The sequence below is a fragment of the Rana temporaria genome, chromosome 1 (assembly GCF_905171775.1).
Source record: "Rana temporaria chromosome 1, aRanTem1.1, whole genome shotgun sequence".
Classification (NCBI taxonomy): domain Eukaryota; kingdom Metazoa; phylum Chordata; class Amphibia; order Anura; family Ranidae; genus Rana; species Rana temporaria.
In genome coordinates this window covers 432,474,271-432,489,294 of record NC_053489.1, presented here as the reverse complement: position 1 = coordinate 432,489,294, position 15,024 = coordinate 432,474,271, and the positions used below count along the sequence as shown (strand labels likewise).

The 15,024-nt window shown below is 41.7% G+C and overlaps 1 protein-coding gene across 2 annotated transcripts in view; it reads right to left on the bottom strand.

The window, feature by feature from the left end:
• Nucleotides 1–15,024, bottom strand: part of ABCG2 (ATP binding cassette subfamily G member 2 (Junior blood group)) — a 216,695-nt gene continuing 201,671 nt past the window's right edge. For both annotated transcript variants that reach the window (XM_040325764.1, XM_040325774.1), the window contains 7 exons: nucleotides 14,579–14,661; nucleotides 13,996–14,085; nucleotides 10,747–10,871; nucleotides 10,399–10,553; nucleotides 7,676–7,765; nucleotides 1,453–1,538; nucleotides 1–777 (listed from right to left, as the gene is read on the bottom strand). In XM_040325764.1, coding sequence (XP_040181698.1) covers nucleotides 630–777; nucleotides 1,453–1,538; nucleotides 7,676–7,765; nucleotides 10,399–10,553; nucleotides 10,747–10,871; nucleotides 13,996–14,085; nucleotides 14,579–14,661 — 777 coding nt within the window. In that variant the 3' untranslated portion in view covers nucleotides 1–629. The remainder of the gene's footprint in view (nucleotides 778–1,452; nucleotides 1,539–7,675; nucleotides 7,766–10,398; nucleotides 10,554–10,746; nucleotides 10,872–13,995; nucleotides 14,086–14,578; nucleotides 14,662–15,024) is intronic.

Sequence of the window (15,024 nt, the reverse complement as noted above, 5' to 3'; positions counted from 1 at the left end):
TCTCTATATGGAAAAATATTTATTTCCATTTTTAGCATTTTATCGAAAATGGCCATTTTTTTTTAGGCGAAATACCATTTGACAAAATAATATCTGTCACAAAATATACTCTACCCTTGTTATTGTGGTTACCAAAAGAGAAAATTTTAGTGGCATGAACAAACATAAAAATATTAAAAATTAGAACATTAATACAGCATGTTAAACAATTTTGCCATAAATAAATCTTAACATTTACACCATGTATAAGAACACTTATTACATGAAACACAGTAAAGATAATCATTTATTTTATATACACACAAACAGCCAAGTATCTGGTATACCAAAATGGCATTGAGCAATACCTTATAATCAAATAATCCTATAAAGAGAACGCAGATGCTTGTGCAGTCATTTGGCATAATGACTTCTAGTTGCCTCAAAAGAATAATAACATTCAAACCAAACTCCCATTACAAATTCAGTAGTGCATCTTCAGTAACATGGAAATTATAATATATAATGGCTTTTTGTTATCTTTACTGTGTTTCACACATTTAGATTAGGAGGTCACTTGGTGATTCAACCTATAGAACATATTTACATTTACATCTACAAGCAATGACAAAGTGCAGGTCTGCTCAGGTTTAGGTTAGCTTCTTCATAAAACTCAACTTCAGGTAAGCGATTGTGAGAAATATAAGTGTCATTATAGCCAATGCCAGATGGTTCTGCCATAAGCCCCAGGAGTCGAATGCGATGCCTTGATTTCTAAGATGGTCATCGCCAGTCATTCTGGAAAAAAAAAAAAAAAACATTTAAGTAGGTAAATACAAGAAGGACTGACATGAAAAGTTCACTATATTACATGGGAATGAAGAGGAGGTAGATGCTTTTTCTTTTTCACAGTCATATGCTTTTCTGGAAGTGTAGTTGTAAAGTTTACCCATATGTTTGAGCAACACCACATTTGTGAGGGACTTACCATTTAAACATCACAAAAAAAAAAAACACATAATTCCATAACTTACATCAGCCAAAAGGTTTTAGAGAACCTCTGTCAGGTCTTTATTGCTATCTGTTGTAGGGGGATTTAAACTTACTTCCTGACCAAATTACTATGATGTCGCCAGGGACACCTAAAACACTTTTCTGCTGCCCAAGGGAAAAAACTAAAACCCCTGTCCATTGTTTTTTGGGTCCTAATTGCAATTCAAACCTGACAAAGGGTCAAAAACTTCCCAAATCTATCCAAATATTTAAAAGAATGCTTTGGCTGAAGTTACACTTTAAAAAAATAAATCAGTGTGTGCATCTTCAATAGGCTTGAATACTGCACAATGCTTCTGAAAATGTAAGCTTACCATTGTCTACTGAACATTATCTTTAGTGATTGATTGTATATCTTTTTGATGAAGATAAACACTATCATGTGAACCAGCTTGAATGTTGTGTAAACAGTATACTTACACGAGGAAGGGGCTTGTTGCATTGCAAGGATAGTTGGTGGTGTTAGAGCAAAAAAATTGTCCTGGGAATTCGTTGGCTTGCAGAGCCTAATTTTGGAAGAGAGATTGAGAGATGAGATGGACCTTCTGGTTTGTTTACTCAGACTGAGATAGAACGTAGCAAGACAGAGGAGTACTACAATTTAAAACAAAATACTTAAAAAGCACCGATATTTGGACTAGATGGTTCACAAGATGGCAGCATTTCGTTCCCAACTGTAGGTCAGTAGCAACAAAAAGAAGAAAGAAGTGCATCACAAGTAAAAACCCTCCTAAATCATATACCAAATTCAAGTGATTTAAGGTAAAAAACCTTGTGTGTCTAGGATCCCCCCAGGCCACCCTATTATACTTACTTGAGCCAGATTTAGATCCAGTGCTGTGCATGAGAGCAGAGGCTCTCTCCTCTCACTTTTTTCTCATAGGCAGACAGATGGGCTTTCAGTCTGTCTGATATAGGAAAGACGGTCAATGAAATCCTATGACGAGTTAGTGGGGGGGGGGGAGCCCCTCTGTCTGTAGACATAGCCAATGGGGCTCGGGAGCAGCAAGCCCGCACGAGTACCCCACACCCTCCCTTCCAAGATGGCTTGCTAGGAGGTACTCAAAAGGCAGGAGAAGCCAGTAGCGCTGGCAGGGAATGCCAGAAGAGGAGGATTGGAGGCTGTTCTGTGCAAAACCATTACACAGAGTAGGCAAGTTTGTTATTTAAAACACTTTAAACCCTCAACAATGTGCCTAAATATACCTCAAATCTTAAAACACACAATAAAAAATAAAAAAAAATAAAAGTTATAAATCAAAATACTCCATACCTCAATTGATATTTTCAACCCAAGTGAAAAAACTTAATAATAATGTCTGGCACTACAGCGCACCTCCCTCTTCCTTGCAAAGCAATGATTCCCACACACAAAATATTCAAGCCTCAATAAATATTTCAAACCCCAGTGGAAATACTATGTGAATGACCGACTCTCACATGTTGTGAACTGGAACCAAGGGTGCTGCACAGCTCGCCTGTGTGATTCAACAACATGAACTAATCTGGAATATTGCTGCACTCCTTGGTATCTTTATTGAAGCATATATGGAGGTTTGAGTAACCGCGAAAAATGTCACCTTTTAAGGTTTCTGTCATACCTGTGATGTTATTTAAGTGCTTCAATAAAGATACCAAGGAGTGCAGCAATATTCCGGAGTTGTGCATGTTACCATACCGCCTTAACTTGCGCTCCCTGCAAACCTTTGTGCCACAAACTCACCAATATTTGTGGACCCCTTAATTCAATAAGCAAGTCTACAAGCGCTTTAACAAGCATTCAAGGTCTCCTCTTACTCCATTTCTCCTCTTTGCCACCATTCTCCAGGGTTAGCAAAATCAGGTATTTCTTTACAATGCACAAAGGCTGGATTCACACCTATGCAGTTTTAGTGCTTTTTGCATTTTGAAGATTTGTACTACAGTCCATTTAACATGGTTTCCTATGGAACACGTTCTGTAATGCAAATCTGCAAAGTGCAAAAAGCACTAAAAATGCATAGGTTTGAATCCAGCCTTACACAGTAGAAGGATGAACAGGACTTATAATATATGCCACATACATCCAATCTGTGGAGCGCAAATATGAGTTCCCACCAACTGGAAATGACATAGGTTAGTCTCTCCAAACACAACTCGTTGTTCATTCACACACACCATTCCTATGGCTGTCCTTGATGCTGTCCGTCAATGACGAAATGCATTTACATATGGTTAATCTGGGATGGAGAAGAGGAGACTTTTGCCATTTGGGAGTACCCTTTGTAAATAAATAAATAACTGGCTTTGCTAACCCTGGAGAATGGTAGTCAAGAAGAGAACTGAAATAAGAAAAGGCCTTGGATACCACTTGTAGACCTGATTATTGAATTACGGGATCCACAAATATTGGCAAGTGTGTGGCATAAGGTTTATTTTACATTAGCGCACTTTTCAATACGACTTTGGAGTGTGACTTTTGGTGCAACTTTGATCTGACTTTACATTCTCTGGAACACAGTAGCATCAAAAGACGGACCAACGCAGTGCAGGAACCTTTTCTGAAGTGGCAGTGACTTCTGTAGTGTCAGTAGGAATGGCTCATAGAAATACATTGAATTTCACATGTCCACTCCTAAAGCGGAGTGCGTGGACGGCAATATAAGGCAATGGAGCATGTATCGGACGAAAAGATATTTAGGATTACAAACATGAACTGTCATGTGAACTTCGGAATGAAGTTACATTTTGTCAGCATAACGGGCAATTGTTTCGAAAGAGGAATAAAAGTACAAATATTCAGTTGTATACTCATCAGGGAATTGTGCAATATTTATATGCTAACATCATACCTTATACAAGCCTACAAATTTATGCAAGGATTTAAAACACACATTCAGCCAACTTTGATACACAGACTTCTATGGTGTATTGTACAATGCTTTCAACATTGGTTTCCCTGCACTACCCACACTACAGCCAGATCATCAGATAAGCTGGGCAGGAGACTAAAGCCTAGTACACACTATTATGCCCTGTACACACGATCGGTCAATCCGATGAGAACGGTCTGATGGATTTTTTCATCAGTTAACCGATGAAGCTGACTGATGATCAGTCGTGCCTACACACCATCGGTTAAAAAAACGATCATGTCAGAACGCGGTCACGTAAACCACGTACTACGGCACTATAAAGGGGAAGTTCAAATCCAATGGTGCCACCCTTGGGGCTGCTTTTGCCGATTCCGTGTTACTGCGTGTTAGTAAAAGTTTGGTTAGAGCCGATTCGCGCTTTTCTGTCTGTTACAGCGTGATGAATCTGCCATCTCCAAAACGAACGCTAGTTTTACCAGAACGAGCGCTCCCGTCCCCTAATTTAGTTTGAGCATGCGTGGATTTTTAACCGATGGACGTGCCTACAAACGATCGTTTTTTATTTCTATCGGTTAGGTATCCATCGGTTAATTTTAAAACAAGTTTCAAATTTTTTAACCAATGGAAAAATAACCGATGGGGCCTACACACAATCGGTTTGGTCTGATGAAAACGGTCCATCAGACCGTTCTCATCGGATTGACCGATCGTGTGTACACGGCATAAGTCTTTTATCATTCACAGCAGGCTAAATGAAAAAACAAACAAACTGAAGAGTTCGGGAAGAGCAGCTGCACTATGCATTTTTAGTACAGTGATCTCCCCTGCTGAGCTATTGTGTTAAGACAGAACACACCAGTCAGTGCTCTCAGCCATTGGCTGAGATCGCAGACCGGCAGACCTTTTTCAGTCATGCCCTTTCGAACGGCCGGCTTCTGTCGGACTGGCTTTTGTACACACGGGACGAATGACGGGCAGTTTCTATTGAACCGGCCGATGCTGCTCAATATTCACCCAGTGTGTACGGTCCTTTAGGTCCAGTGGATGTCCAGGAGGCCAAGCTACAAACTTTGTATCCCTGCAGTAGACTAGTGGGTATCATAATTGGTCAAAGTTTTACACAGGAGGATGCACTTGTAGGCAATTAATGTCTGATTGGGCCATGTCATTACATACAATGTAAAGAAAGTAGCTTGCTGTGCCTGTCAATCTAAGTAATGGAGGAGAGTAAACATGCCTTGTGCCCACATTCTGCTTTAATCAAGCTCTGCCCCTCAAAATTTCAGTCAATGTGATATTATTTTCTGCACATTTGAAATGTCAGATAACATTGGTCAGAAGTGCTAAACTGTGTTGCAAATAAACACCCCTATTCCCAACCACTACAAGATGTGTAGTAACAGGAGGAACTATCCTGCCTACCACCTCTCGGATGGGAAGATACCCTTTCAGTGTAACAGTGTTAAATTCGTCAACAAAAACATTTTCGTAAATTTTCGTCAGCGGCCTTTTTACGGTGACAAAAACGAAATTAAAAGTACACCACATCTTCGTCTACTGACAAAAACTATGACGAAATTCAGTAACGTTTTCGTAAACGAAAAGAAATTGTGAGGCAGGGATATTTATGTACTTTGGATGGGAGAGAAACAGAGCTATTCTAAATGCAGTATGTGAAGCAAAAAGGAACATTTATTAGGTATTGCACTTACAGGAGAAGATCTAGTACATGGTATGTAAAAGAGACCAAGCAGTGAAGTCCCTCTGGATGGAGAGCTGGGTTCTGCGGGGTCCCACGTTGCCGGCCACGCAGGTGGTTTTCAGTGCTCCAGGGCAGTGGGCGGAGAGTGAGCGAGTATCACAAGAGAGAAAGAGAAACTGGTGGGCCTGGCAAGCGGTCGGGCAATGTGTGCTTATTTCTCAGGCCTCCCGAGCAATCATCTCAGCAGAGGTTAAATGGGGCAGCGGTGCCGGTGAACAGCAAGGCTTAGCACACCGACTCCAGCTATAACCCCACAGAAACAGCACAGCAAGTGGCAGCCACCGGAACATGCCAGTGGTGTAATACAATAAATGGTGGTTCATTCATGCCACAAACAGCAAGGATTTATATTATAAAAACATAAGATCCAAAAGTGAAAAATATATAGAAGTACAGTGGAACCTTGGATTACGAGAATAATCCGGTCCATCAAAGCGAGTTTCCCCATAGAAGTCCATGGAAATGAACATAATTTGTTCTGCATTGACTTCTATGGCATGCAATACCATATGTGGCCAGAGGTGGGGTGGGGCGCCGGAGAGACTTGAAAATACTCGGAGACCGCTCGGCTGCACTAGGAAACCCTCTGAAAGACTCGGGAACGGAGTATTTCCGAGTGGCACCGGAGACCCCGCATCTCTGGCCAAAGGCAGAGGCTTGAATCCTGCTTGTTTTGCAAGACGACACTCGCAAACAGAGTCAGGATTTTTTTTTTTTTATAATTGCTCGTATTGCAAAACACTCGTTAACTGCATCACTCGCAGTCCGAGGTTCCACTGTAAAAGATAATGTCATACAATAATCTGTCCAAAATACAACGGAGTAAAAAGTAGGATAAAAAAATAAAATAAAAATAAAAAACAATAGATGGGGTCTAAAAGGTCAGCTCTCTATCCAGAGGGACTTCACTGCTTGGTCTCTTTTACATGCCATGTACTTGGTCTTATCCTGTAAGTGCAATACCTAATAAAATGTTCCTTTTTGCTTCATATGCTGCACTTAGATTGCCGCTGCTTCTCTCCCATCCTCTTTACCTACAAAGCCACTTCTTACTCTGATGGCTGGCCGTCTATTCACTAAACACAATGGGCCTGATTCAGATACATCGGCGCATATTTCTGCCGGCGTAGCGCATTTCATATGCGCTACGCCGACGTAACAGAGAGGCAAGCACAGTATTTACAAAGCACTTGCTCCCAACGTTGCGCCAGCGTAACGTAAATTCTTCGGTGTAAGCCGGCCTAATTCAAAGTAGGTGGAAGTGGGCGTGATCCATTTAAATGAAGCGTGACCCCATGCAAATGATGGGCCGAACGAACTAGTCCCGTGGACGTATCCCAGTGCGCATGCTCAGAATCACGTCGAATATACTCCCTAAGATACGACGGCTTAATGCCTAGGACGTGAACGTAACCTACGTCCAGCCCTATTCACGTACTACTACGTAAAATACGACGGTCCATGACTTACACCTGCTTTATGAGGCTTAACTATACGCCGGACATAAGCCTTACGCAAACTGCGTATATTATGCGCCGGGCACACGTAGGTTCGTGAATCGCCGTATTTCCCTCATTTGCATATTTGCAATGAGGCGGCCAACGTAAATATGCGCCCAAGATACGCCGGCGTAGGAAAGTTACGTTGGTCGGAGGAAGCCTATTTTTAGGCGTATCTAGTTCTATGGGCACGGCGCATAGATACAATGGCGCACATTTACACTTACGCGGCGTATCTGTAGATACGTCGGCGTAAGTGCTACGAGAATCCGGGCCAATAGATTTTAGTTGACTAAAAAAATTGTTATTCGACTTAAATGTAATGAAGATTTTAGTCAACGAAAATACAACTAAAATAATTGCAGATGACTAAAATAGGACTAAAACTAAAATGGCATTTTAGTCAAAAGAATACAACTAAAATCAAAGTTCGATGCCAAAATTAACACTGTAGTGCAACCAATCTAATGTCACTTTTTTACTATTACAGAAGCTCAGCGAAAAGAAAATGCAGATAATTCACTCACAGTCAGGCCATATCGAGGAATACTGAAGTACTTCAGCCACGATATCCAATCCATTATAGAAGTCAAATTCACCAGCAAGCCTGAAAATATCTAAAAAAAAAAAAAAAAAACACACACACACATTGGCAAATGTTTAAAACATAGACACTATGATTCTGTCTTGCAAGTAGAAAATAAACTTTACACTTTTTTAAACTGGTGATCATTAGAACGGTGAGGAATCAGCCCGGAACTACATGAGAGAATCTTGTCAATGACCTCAGGGCAGTTGGGACCATAGTCACCAAGAAAACAATTGGTAACACACTACGCCGTGAAGGACTGAAATCCTGCAGCGCCCGCAAGGTCCCCCTGCTCAAGAAAGTACATATACAGGCCCGTCTGAAGCTTGCTAATGAACATCTGAATGATTCAGAGGAGAACTGGGTGAAAGTGTTATGGTCAGATAAGACCAAAATCGAGCTGTTTGACATCAACTGAATTCACCATGTTTGGAGGAGAAGGAGGAATGCTGCCTATGACCCCAAGAACACCATCCTCACCGTAAAACATGGAGGTGGAACCATTATGCCTTGGGGGTGTTTTTCTGCTAATGGGACAGGACAACTTCACTGCATCAAAGGGATGATGGACGGGGCCATGTACCGTCAAATCATTGGCGAGATCCTCCTTCCCTCAGCCAGGGCATTGAAAATGGGTCGTGGATGGGTATTCCAGCTCGACAATGACCCAAAACACACAGCCAAAGGAGTGACTCAAGAAGAAACAAATTGAGGTCCTGGAGTGGCCTAGCCAGTCTCCAGACCTTAATCCCATTAAAAATATGTGTAGGGACCTGAAGGTTTGAGTTACCAAACTTTAGCCTCAAAACCTTAATGACTTGGAGAGTTTCTGAAAACAGGAGTGGGACAAAATCTCTCCGGAGAGGTGTGCAAACCTGGTGGCCAACTACAAGAAACGTCTGACCTCTGTGATTGCCAACAAGAGTTTTGCCACCAAGTACTAAGTCATGTTTTGTGAAGGGGTCAAATACTTATTTCACTCATTAAATTGTAAATCAATTTATAACCTTTTTTAAATTGCATTTTTCTGGATATTTTGGTTGTTATTCTGTCTCTCACTGTTAAAATGAACCTACCATTAACCTTATATAGACTGATCATTTGTCAGTGAGCAAACTTACAAAATCAGCAGGGTATCAAATACTTTTTTCCCTCACTGTATCTATGGAGCAGCGGAAGTCAGTGGACACATGCCTGCTGACTACCGCTGCCATCTGATCCGATCCTGTCCTCCAAAAACAGGCGGATGGGGGACCTAGTCCCCACCCAACTGGCAGATCCAATGGAAACAGACAGGCAGTCTGTTTCCAGCTAGTCAATATTCCAATCGCACACAGAGAACTGGATTAATGGCTCGTAGAAAGAAGGTGGGTGCTGAAACGATCCCCAGCTGGGCACTGGGACCATCAAACAGTTAAAAAATATTCGCCAGCACACCACGGATCGCAGACAGCGTCCAAAAATGTATTACAAATAAGACATTACAGAAAAGTGCAACGCTTTGATGCCACGCAGGACCTGTTTCCATCTGACTGACCTATAGATGAGCGTGTGCTGTGTCCGCTCTGCATAGCGAAGCGGACATGGAACCGTCATCCACCTGCTCAGCGTGGATCAGCGGAGAGATCCCCTGCTGAGCAAGCGAATCGCGCTTAACGGAGGCGCCCGTGTGAAAGGGACCTTAACAAATTCCTGCCCGGCCTATAGCAGAATGATGGCCGGGCAGTGGTTCCGTTATCCTGATGACGTGTTTCAGGCGATCAGTGGTGCTGTCCGTCAGTCTGACACACCGCATCTCCGATCGTGGTAAGGAGCCTCTGACGGAGGCTCCTTACCACCTGATTAGCTGTGACCAACCACAGTTGATCACAGCGTGAACCAGGAAGTGCCAGTAAACTACTTTGCTTGGTTCGCGCTGACAGAGAGAGACAATCGGCGGTGCTCCCTTTCAGAGGGGGAGGGGGTCTGCGCTGATAATCAGTACATTGATTATCAGCTCAGCCCCCATAAGAAGTGCCACCACAATGGCAATAAGTGCCCATCAGCTGCCAGTCAATGCCCCATCAGTAACGCCTGTCAGTGCACATAAAAGTGCCAATCAGTGCCCATAAAAGTGCCAATCAGCACCCCATCAGTAATCTCGGTCAGTGCCCTTCAGATTCCAATCAGTAATGCCTTCGGATGGTGGTGCCAGTGACACCACTGTTACCGATGACAACTCCTGGATACATTAAGAAAAGCAAGTTGCAATATTCACCACGTTTTCTACATCAATAACACAAGCTGAAATGATGGCACCAAATTCCCTTTTCTTGTAAACTGTGATGGAAAGGCTGACACGATCTCACTACCCAAAAGACTCACAATCATTGTTGTTGCCCCTTTGTTACATAACACTTTGGAATTAATAAATTGATTTTGTCTCTTTGTTCGTTTTGAACATTGGCTAAACCTCTCTCACCTCACTCAAAGTCCCAGGGCTGCCCCCTTTTGTCTTTTTGTGTACCAATAGGGATGGAGGTGTTAGCGGGGGTCACACCAGACCTTTATTTTCTTTCACCCAAAAGACCAGCCGCTAATTTGGCTTTTAAGAGACTTTCCAGGAGGATTGTATAGTAAATCAAGCACAAATAAAGATAGCAATAATCTGGTAACACTTACAATCATGAAGACAAAACTTATGGTCATGAGCAGGTTAGCTACCGCAACAACATCTTGTCCAGCGGCAATTGCCAGAGCCATGGATGTTGCAGTGTAAGAGATCATCGTCAAGGTGAACATCATAATGAAGAAACATTCTGCTGTACGTTTAAATCCTGCAAAATAAAAATGTGAATTCGAGCAAGGCGAAAAATAAAAAATCAGACTTTAGGATTCCAGAAAATGTCATCAAAAATCTGTATGGGAAAAGCAGCAAGATAAACTGCTCAAGTCAAACATTTTTATTTCTTACTTAGAAGCATTCAACAAAACCTCAGTAGAATAGTTTACCCCCCAAAATAATCTTACCAATCATAAAGTAGATAACACAGGTAAAAATAATGCTTGGCATCGTCCTCATGGGAATCAGATCTGCCATCAACTTTGAGAAAAAGTACGCTGATAATCTGTAGTAGCCGCTGATGTATTCATGTCTGAAAAAAACAAGACATACATTTATATTCACATTGATAAGTATATAAAATATACTATGCTAAATTATCATTAAAATGTTGTGCTTGGAAATCATGAAATAAAGTAGAGGTCCTCAAACTATGGCCCTCCAATTGTTCAGGAACTACAATTCCCATCATGCCTAGTCATGTCTGCGAATGTCAGAGTTTCACAATGCCTCATGGGAGGTGTAGTTCGGCAACAGCTGGAGAGCCGTAGTTTGAAGATCCCTGAAATAAAGCATTTGTGGAAAAACTGTTTGAAAACAAACCCAAATCATCTCAGATCAAGTTTCGGACACATGCTTTATTATAATAATCGGCAACTTACAAAACAATATGGGCCACAAAAACTGATCAGCCATAACTGTATGGCCACTGACAGGTTAAGTGAATAACACTGATCATCTCATTACTATGGCATCAGAAAGTCATAGCGATATATTCGGCAACAAGTAAACATTTTGTCTTTGAAGTTGATGTGTTGAAAGCAATAAATAAAATGGCAATTGCAGTTTGTTGTGTATGGAGCTGTATAGCTACAGATTGGTCAGGATGCCAATGCTGATCCATGTTCACAGCCAAAAGTGCCTACAATGGGCACATGAGCATCAGAACTGGACCACGGAGCAATAGAATAAGGTAGGCTGGTCTGATGAATCATGTTTTCTTTTACATCATGTGGATGGCTGGATGCGTCGCTTACCTGAGGAAGAGTGGGCACCAGAATGCATAATGGGAAGAAGGTAAGCTGGCGAAGGCAGTGTGTTGCTTTGGGCAACGTTCTGATGTGAAACCTTGGGTCTTGCCATTCATGTGGATGTTACTTTGACACATACCGCCTACTTAAACATTGATGCTGACCAAATACACCCCTTCAAGGAAACCCCGTGATGGTAGTGGCCTCTTTTAGCAGTATAATATGCCCTGCCACACTGCAAAAATGGTTCACAAATGGTTTGAGTAACACAACAAGTTTGAGGTGTTGACTTGGATTCCCAATTCTCCTGATCTCAATCCGATTGAGCATCTGTGGAATATTCTGGAAAAAACAAGTTTGATTCATGGAGGACCCACCTCACAACTTACAGGACTTAAAGGATCTGCTATTGACTGCTTGGTGCCAGTTACCACAGCACACCTTCAAAGGTTTAGTGGAGTCCATGCCTTGACGGGTCAGGGCTGTTTTGGTGGCACAAGGTGGACCTACTCAGTATTTGGAATGTAGTTATAAACCTATGGCCGATTGGTGTATGGCTACTGAGCATGTTCTGTATACTACAGACCATTTATAAGACTACTACAGGGTACAAACAGGATATTTATGGGCATTACAAGAGTTTTTATACTTCTGTAGTAAATCATGCATTATGAATACGGTACACATTTTAAAGAACATTATACAGGCCCCTTGCAGAAGTGTTCCAGTGTTCCAATCCCTGCGTTTACATATGATAAAAATGACAGACAGTCTTTTTGAGGGAGAAATCTCAGGTGTGGTACGGTAAAATATATGGGAAGGGTCCTTATGGTGGTGTATTGCCTCATTAAAATATGCTAGAAAGAATATTCTATTTAGGTAAACATACTACACAGGAAACCAAAGAATGTAATCATATCAGAGGTTCTGAATAGTGATCACAATTCTCCCACCCACACTGGACTGCATTAGAAGGTAGGGTCTGCTTTATTAAAGCTGCATTATGTGATAGTACATGCTGGAAGTGGCATATCATGTGATGCTGCCATGTGATATAGCTTGATTCAACAAGGGAATAAATGAACGATGCATGGAATTTATAAGTATAGTTTAATTATAACATGGTCCAGCATTTATGCCAGAAGCACTGCTAGTCTCTCTCCTTTAATCCCCTCCCCGCTTTATTTTAATTTTTTTTTTATATAATTCTTAAACAAACTATCCCATACTGGGCTCCCCACCCTTAAAGGCAAGTTTTTTTATGTTAATGCATTCTATGCCATATAAGATTCTCCCTTCCGATTGGCTGAGACAGAGCCATTGGCTGCCGCCAATTAAAGTCAGCTAGCCAATCAGGGGAGAGAGGGGGCGTGGCAGGGTTGTGGCTTAGCGTCTAAATGGACACAGGGAGCTGTGACTCGGCTCGGGTGCCCCCATAGCAAGCTGCTTGCCGTGGGGGCACTGAACAGGGAAGGGTGGGGAGCACCGAAGAGGGACCAGAGAAAAGGAGGATCCGTAAGGCAAGTATAACAAACTAGACTTTACAATCACTTTAACCCTGCATACACATAGGGATTATAGGCTGACAGGTGCTATTATATACCATATTCAGTGCTAGACCAAATATTGTATTGTGCTCACTGATGTAAGCAAAGAATACTAGAAAGTCCCTAAAGACTGGTACACAGAGAACAGGCTCGCTGGGAATCCATTATCCGATCAGCGCTGCCAGCCAATGGCTGTGAGCGCTGACCAGTGTCTCCTGGAGGGGGGGCCCCCTGACTCATAACACAAAAGCTCTGCGGGGAGATCGCTGTACTAATATCGAATAGATAGAACAGCGAGCTCCTCCTGAGAATGTCAGTTTTATTTTCTTTCATTCAGCCTGCTGGATTAAACGAAAAAATCAAAATCACCCTCACTTCACTATGATTTGGGAAAGTCGTTTAACCACTTTAATATTGCCATATGCCTTTAATCGGTGAAGTAATGAATGTGTTTTGTATACAGTGCAGTTGTTGCACTTGCTTTCGTCTGAAGGGAGCCATCCTTAGACGGCTCAATTCACAGACACCGTCCAAGTGACTCTGTATCGTAGGATTGCTGTGATTGGTTGCTCTATAAAATGATAATAACTAAGAAAATCCATTCATGTTAATGAGCATGTCTTGCACTCGGAAGTGCATGTTTAGGCTCTGAATTTGTTGCCCACATAGCCAAAGTGTTGCTCATATTATACAGTATGTACCTCTTGCCAGAATGATTTACCAGAAAAGCATGTCTTAATAAAAATTGTTTAAAGCTTTAAAAAAATAAAGTAAATACGTCTTATCTCACAGAAGGACAGGGTAAGTAACATAATCATTCTACCATTGGAAATTATCAGCAGTAGAGAAAGTCACTCACATAAATATCTTCTTCTCTACAATGAAGAGTTCAATTGCTGACACACTGCTGAAACACTGATTTGTAGTTATAAAGAACAAGGCTCCAACTCTGAAAATAAACAAACACAATACCATTGTTAATAAGCAAAGAAATCTGGCATTTCCACCTACATTGTTGTTTGAAATGGCTTACCACATTATCACTTGCAAAATAACTACCTATAAACTAATACGGTTAAAAAGACACTATGGATAGGAATGCAATAAAACTGCTGCAACACTTGGAAGAGTGCATGTGATCAGTGCAGGGCCAATCAGCACTGTCCAGACAGAGGGTCAGGGGTCCTGCAGCCTCATAAGACAGTCAGAGTAGAATGAAAATTCCTCCTACAAGCTTCAACCAGACACTGATAGAAGTCACAAGACTGCTATATTGTGCTGATGAAAAAAAAGTACTTAGCAGTTTTGATTTACTGAAACTATTGCATCTCCGTGTTCTGTGTACTGTGGGAGACCAGATATGGTGAATGCAGGGTCTTGGGATTAGTAATACTTTAAGTTCACTATTCAGTTGAGCAGATTCTCAGCTCTCATCTACCCACCTGTTTTGTATTCCATTTTGATCATTCGATGCACCAAAGAAAATAGCACCAACAATCAATGCAAGAACAGCAGTGACCATTATCTGTTAAAGAAAAAAATATATATATTTCTCCAATTAGATTTAAGAATTAAAACAAAAGTGTATTTCATTATGAATAAAAAGTCTTATTGTAACCTCTTCACTACTGCGCTATAGCCGAATGATGTGTAAACAGGATTTGCCAGTTATTGGCATTCCTCTCCTCATGCTGACAGTACATGAGGAGAGGAGAGACAATAACCGGCAAATCCACACAGGAGACATCTACACTGATAATCAGGACGCTGATCAGTGCCCTGATTAGCAGTGCTACCAACCAGTGCCCATCAGTGCTGCCCGCCAGTGCCGCCTATCAGTGCCCGTTAGTGTTGCCTATGAGTTCCACTGATCAGTGCTGCCTATGAG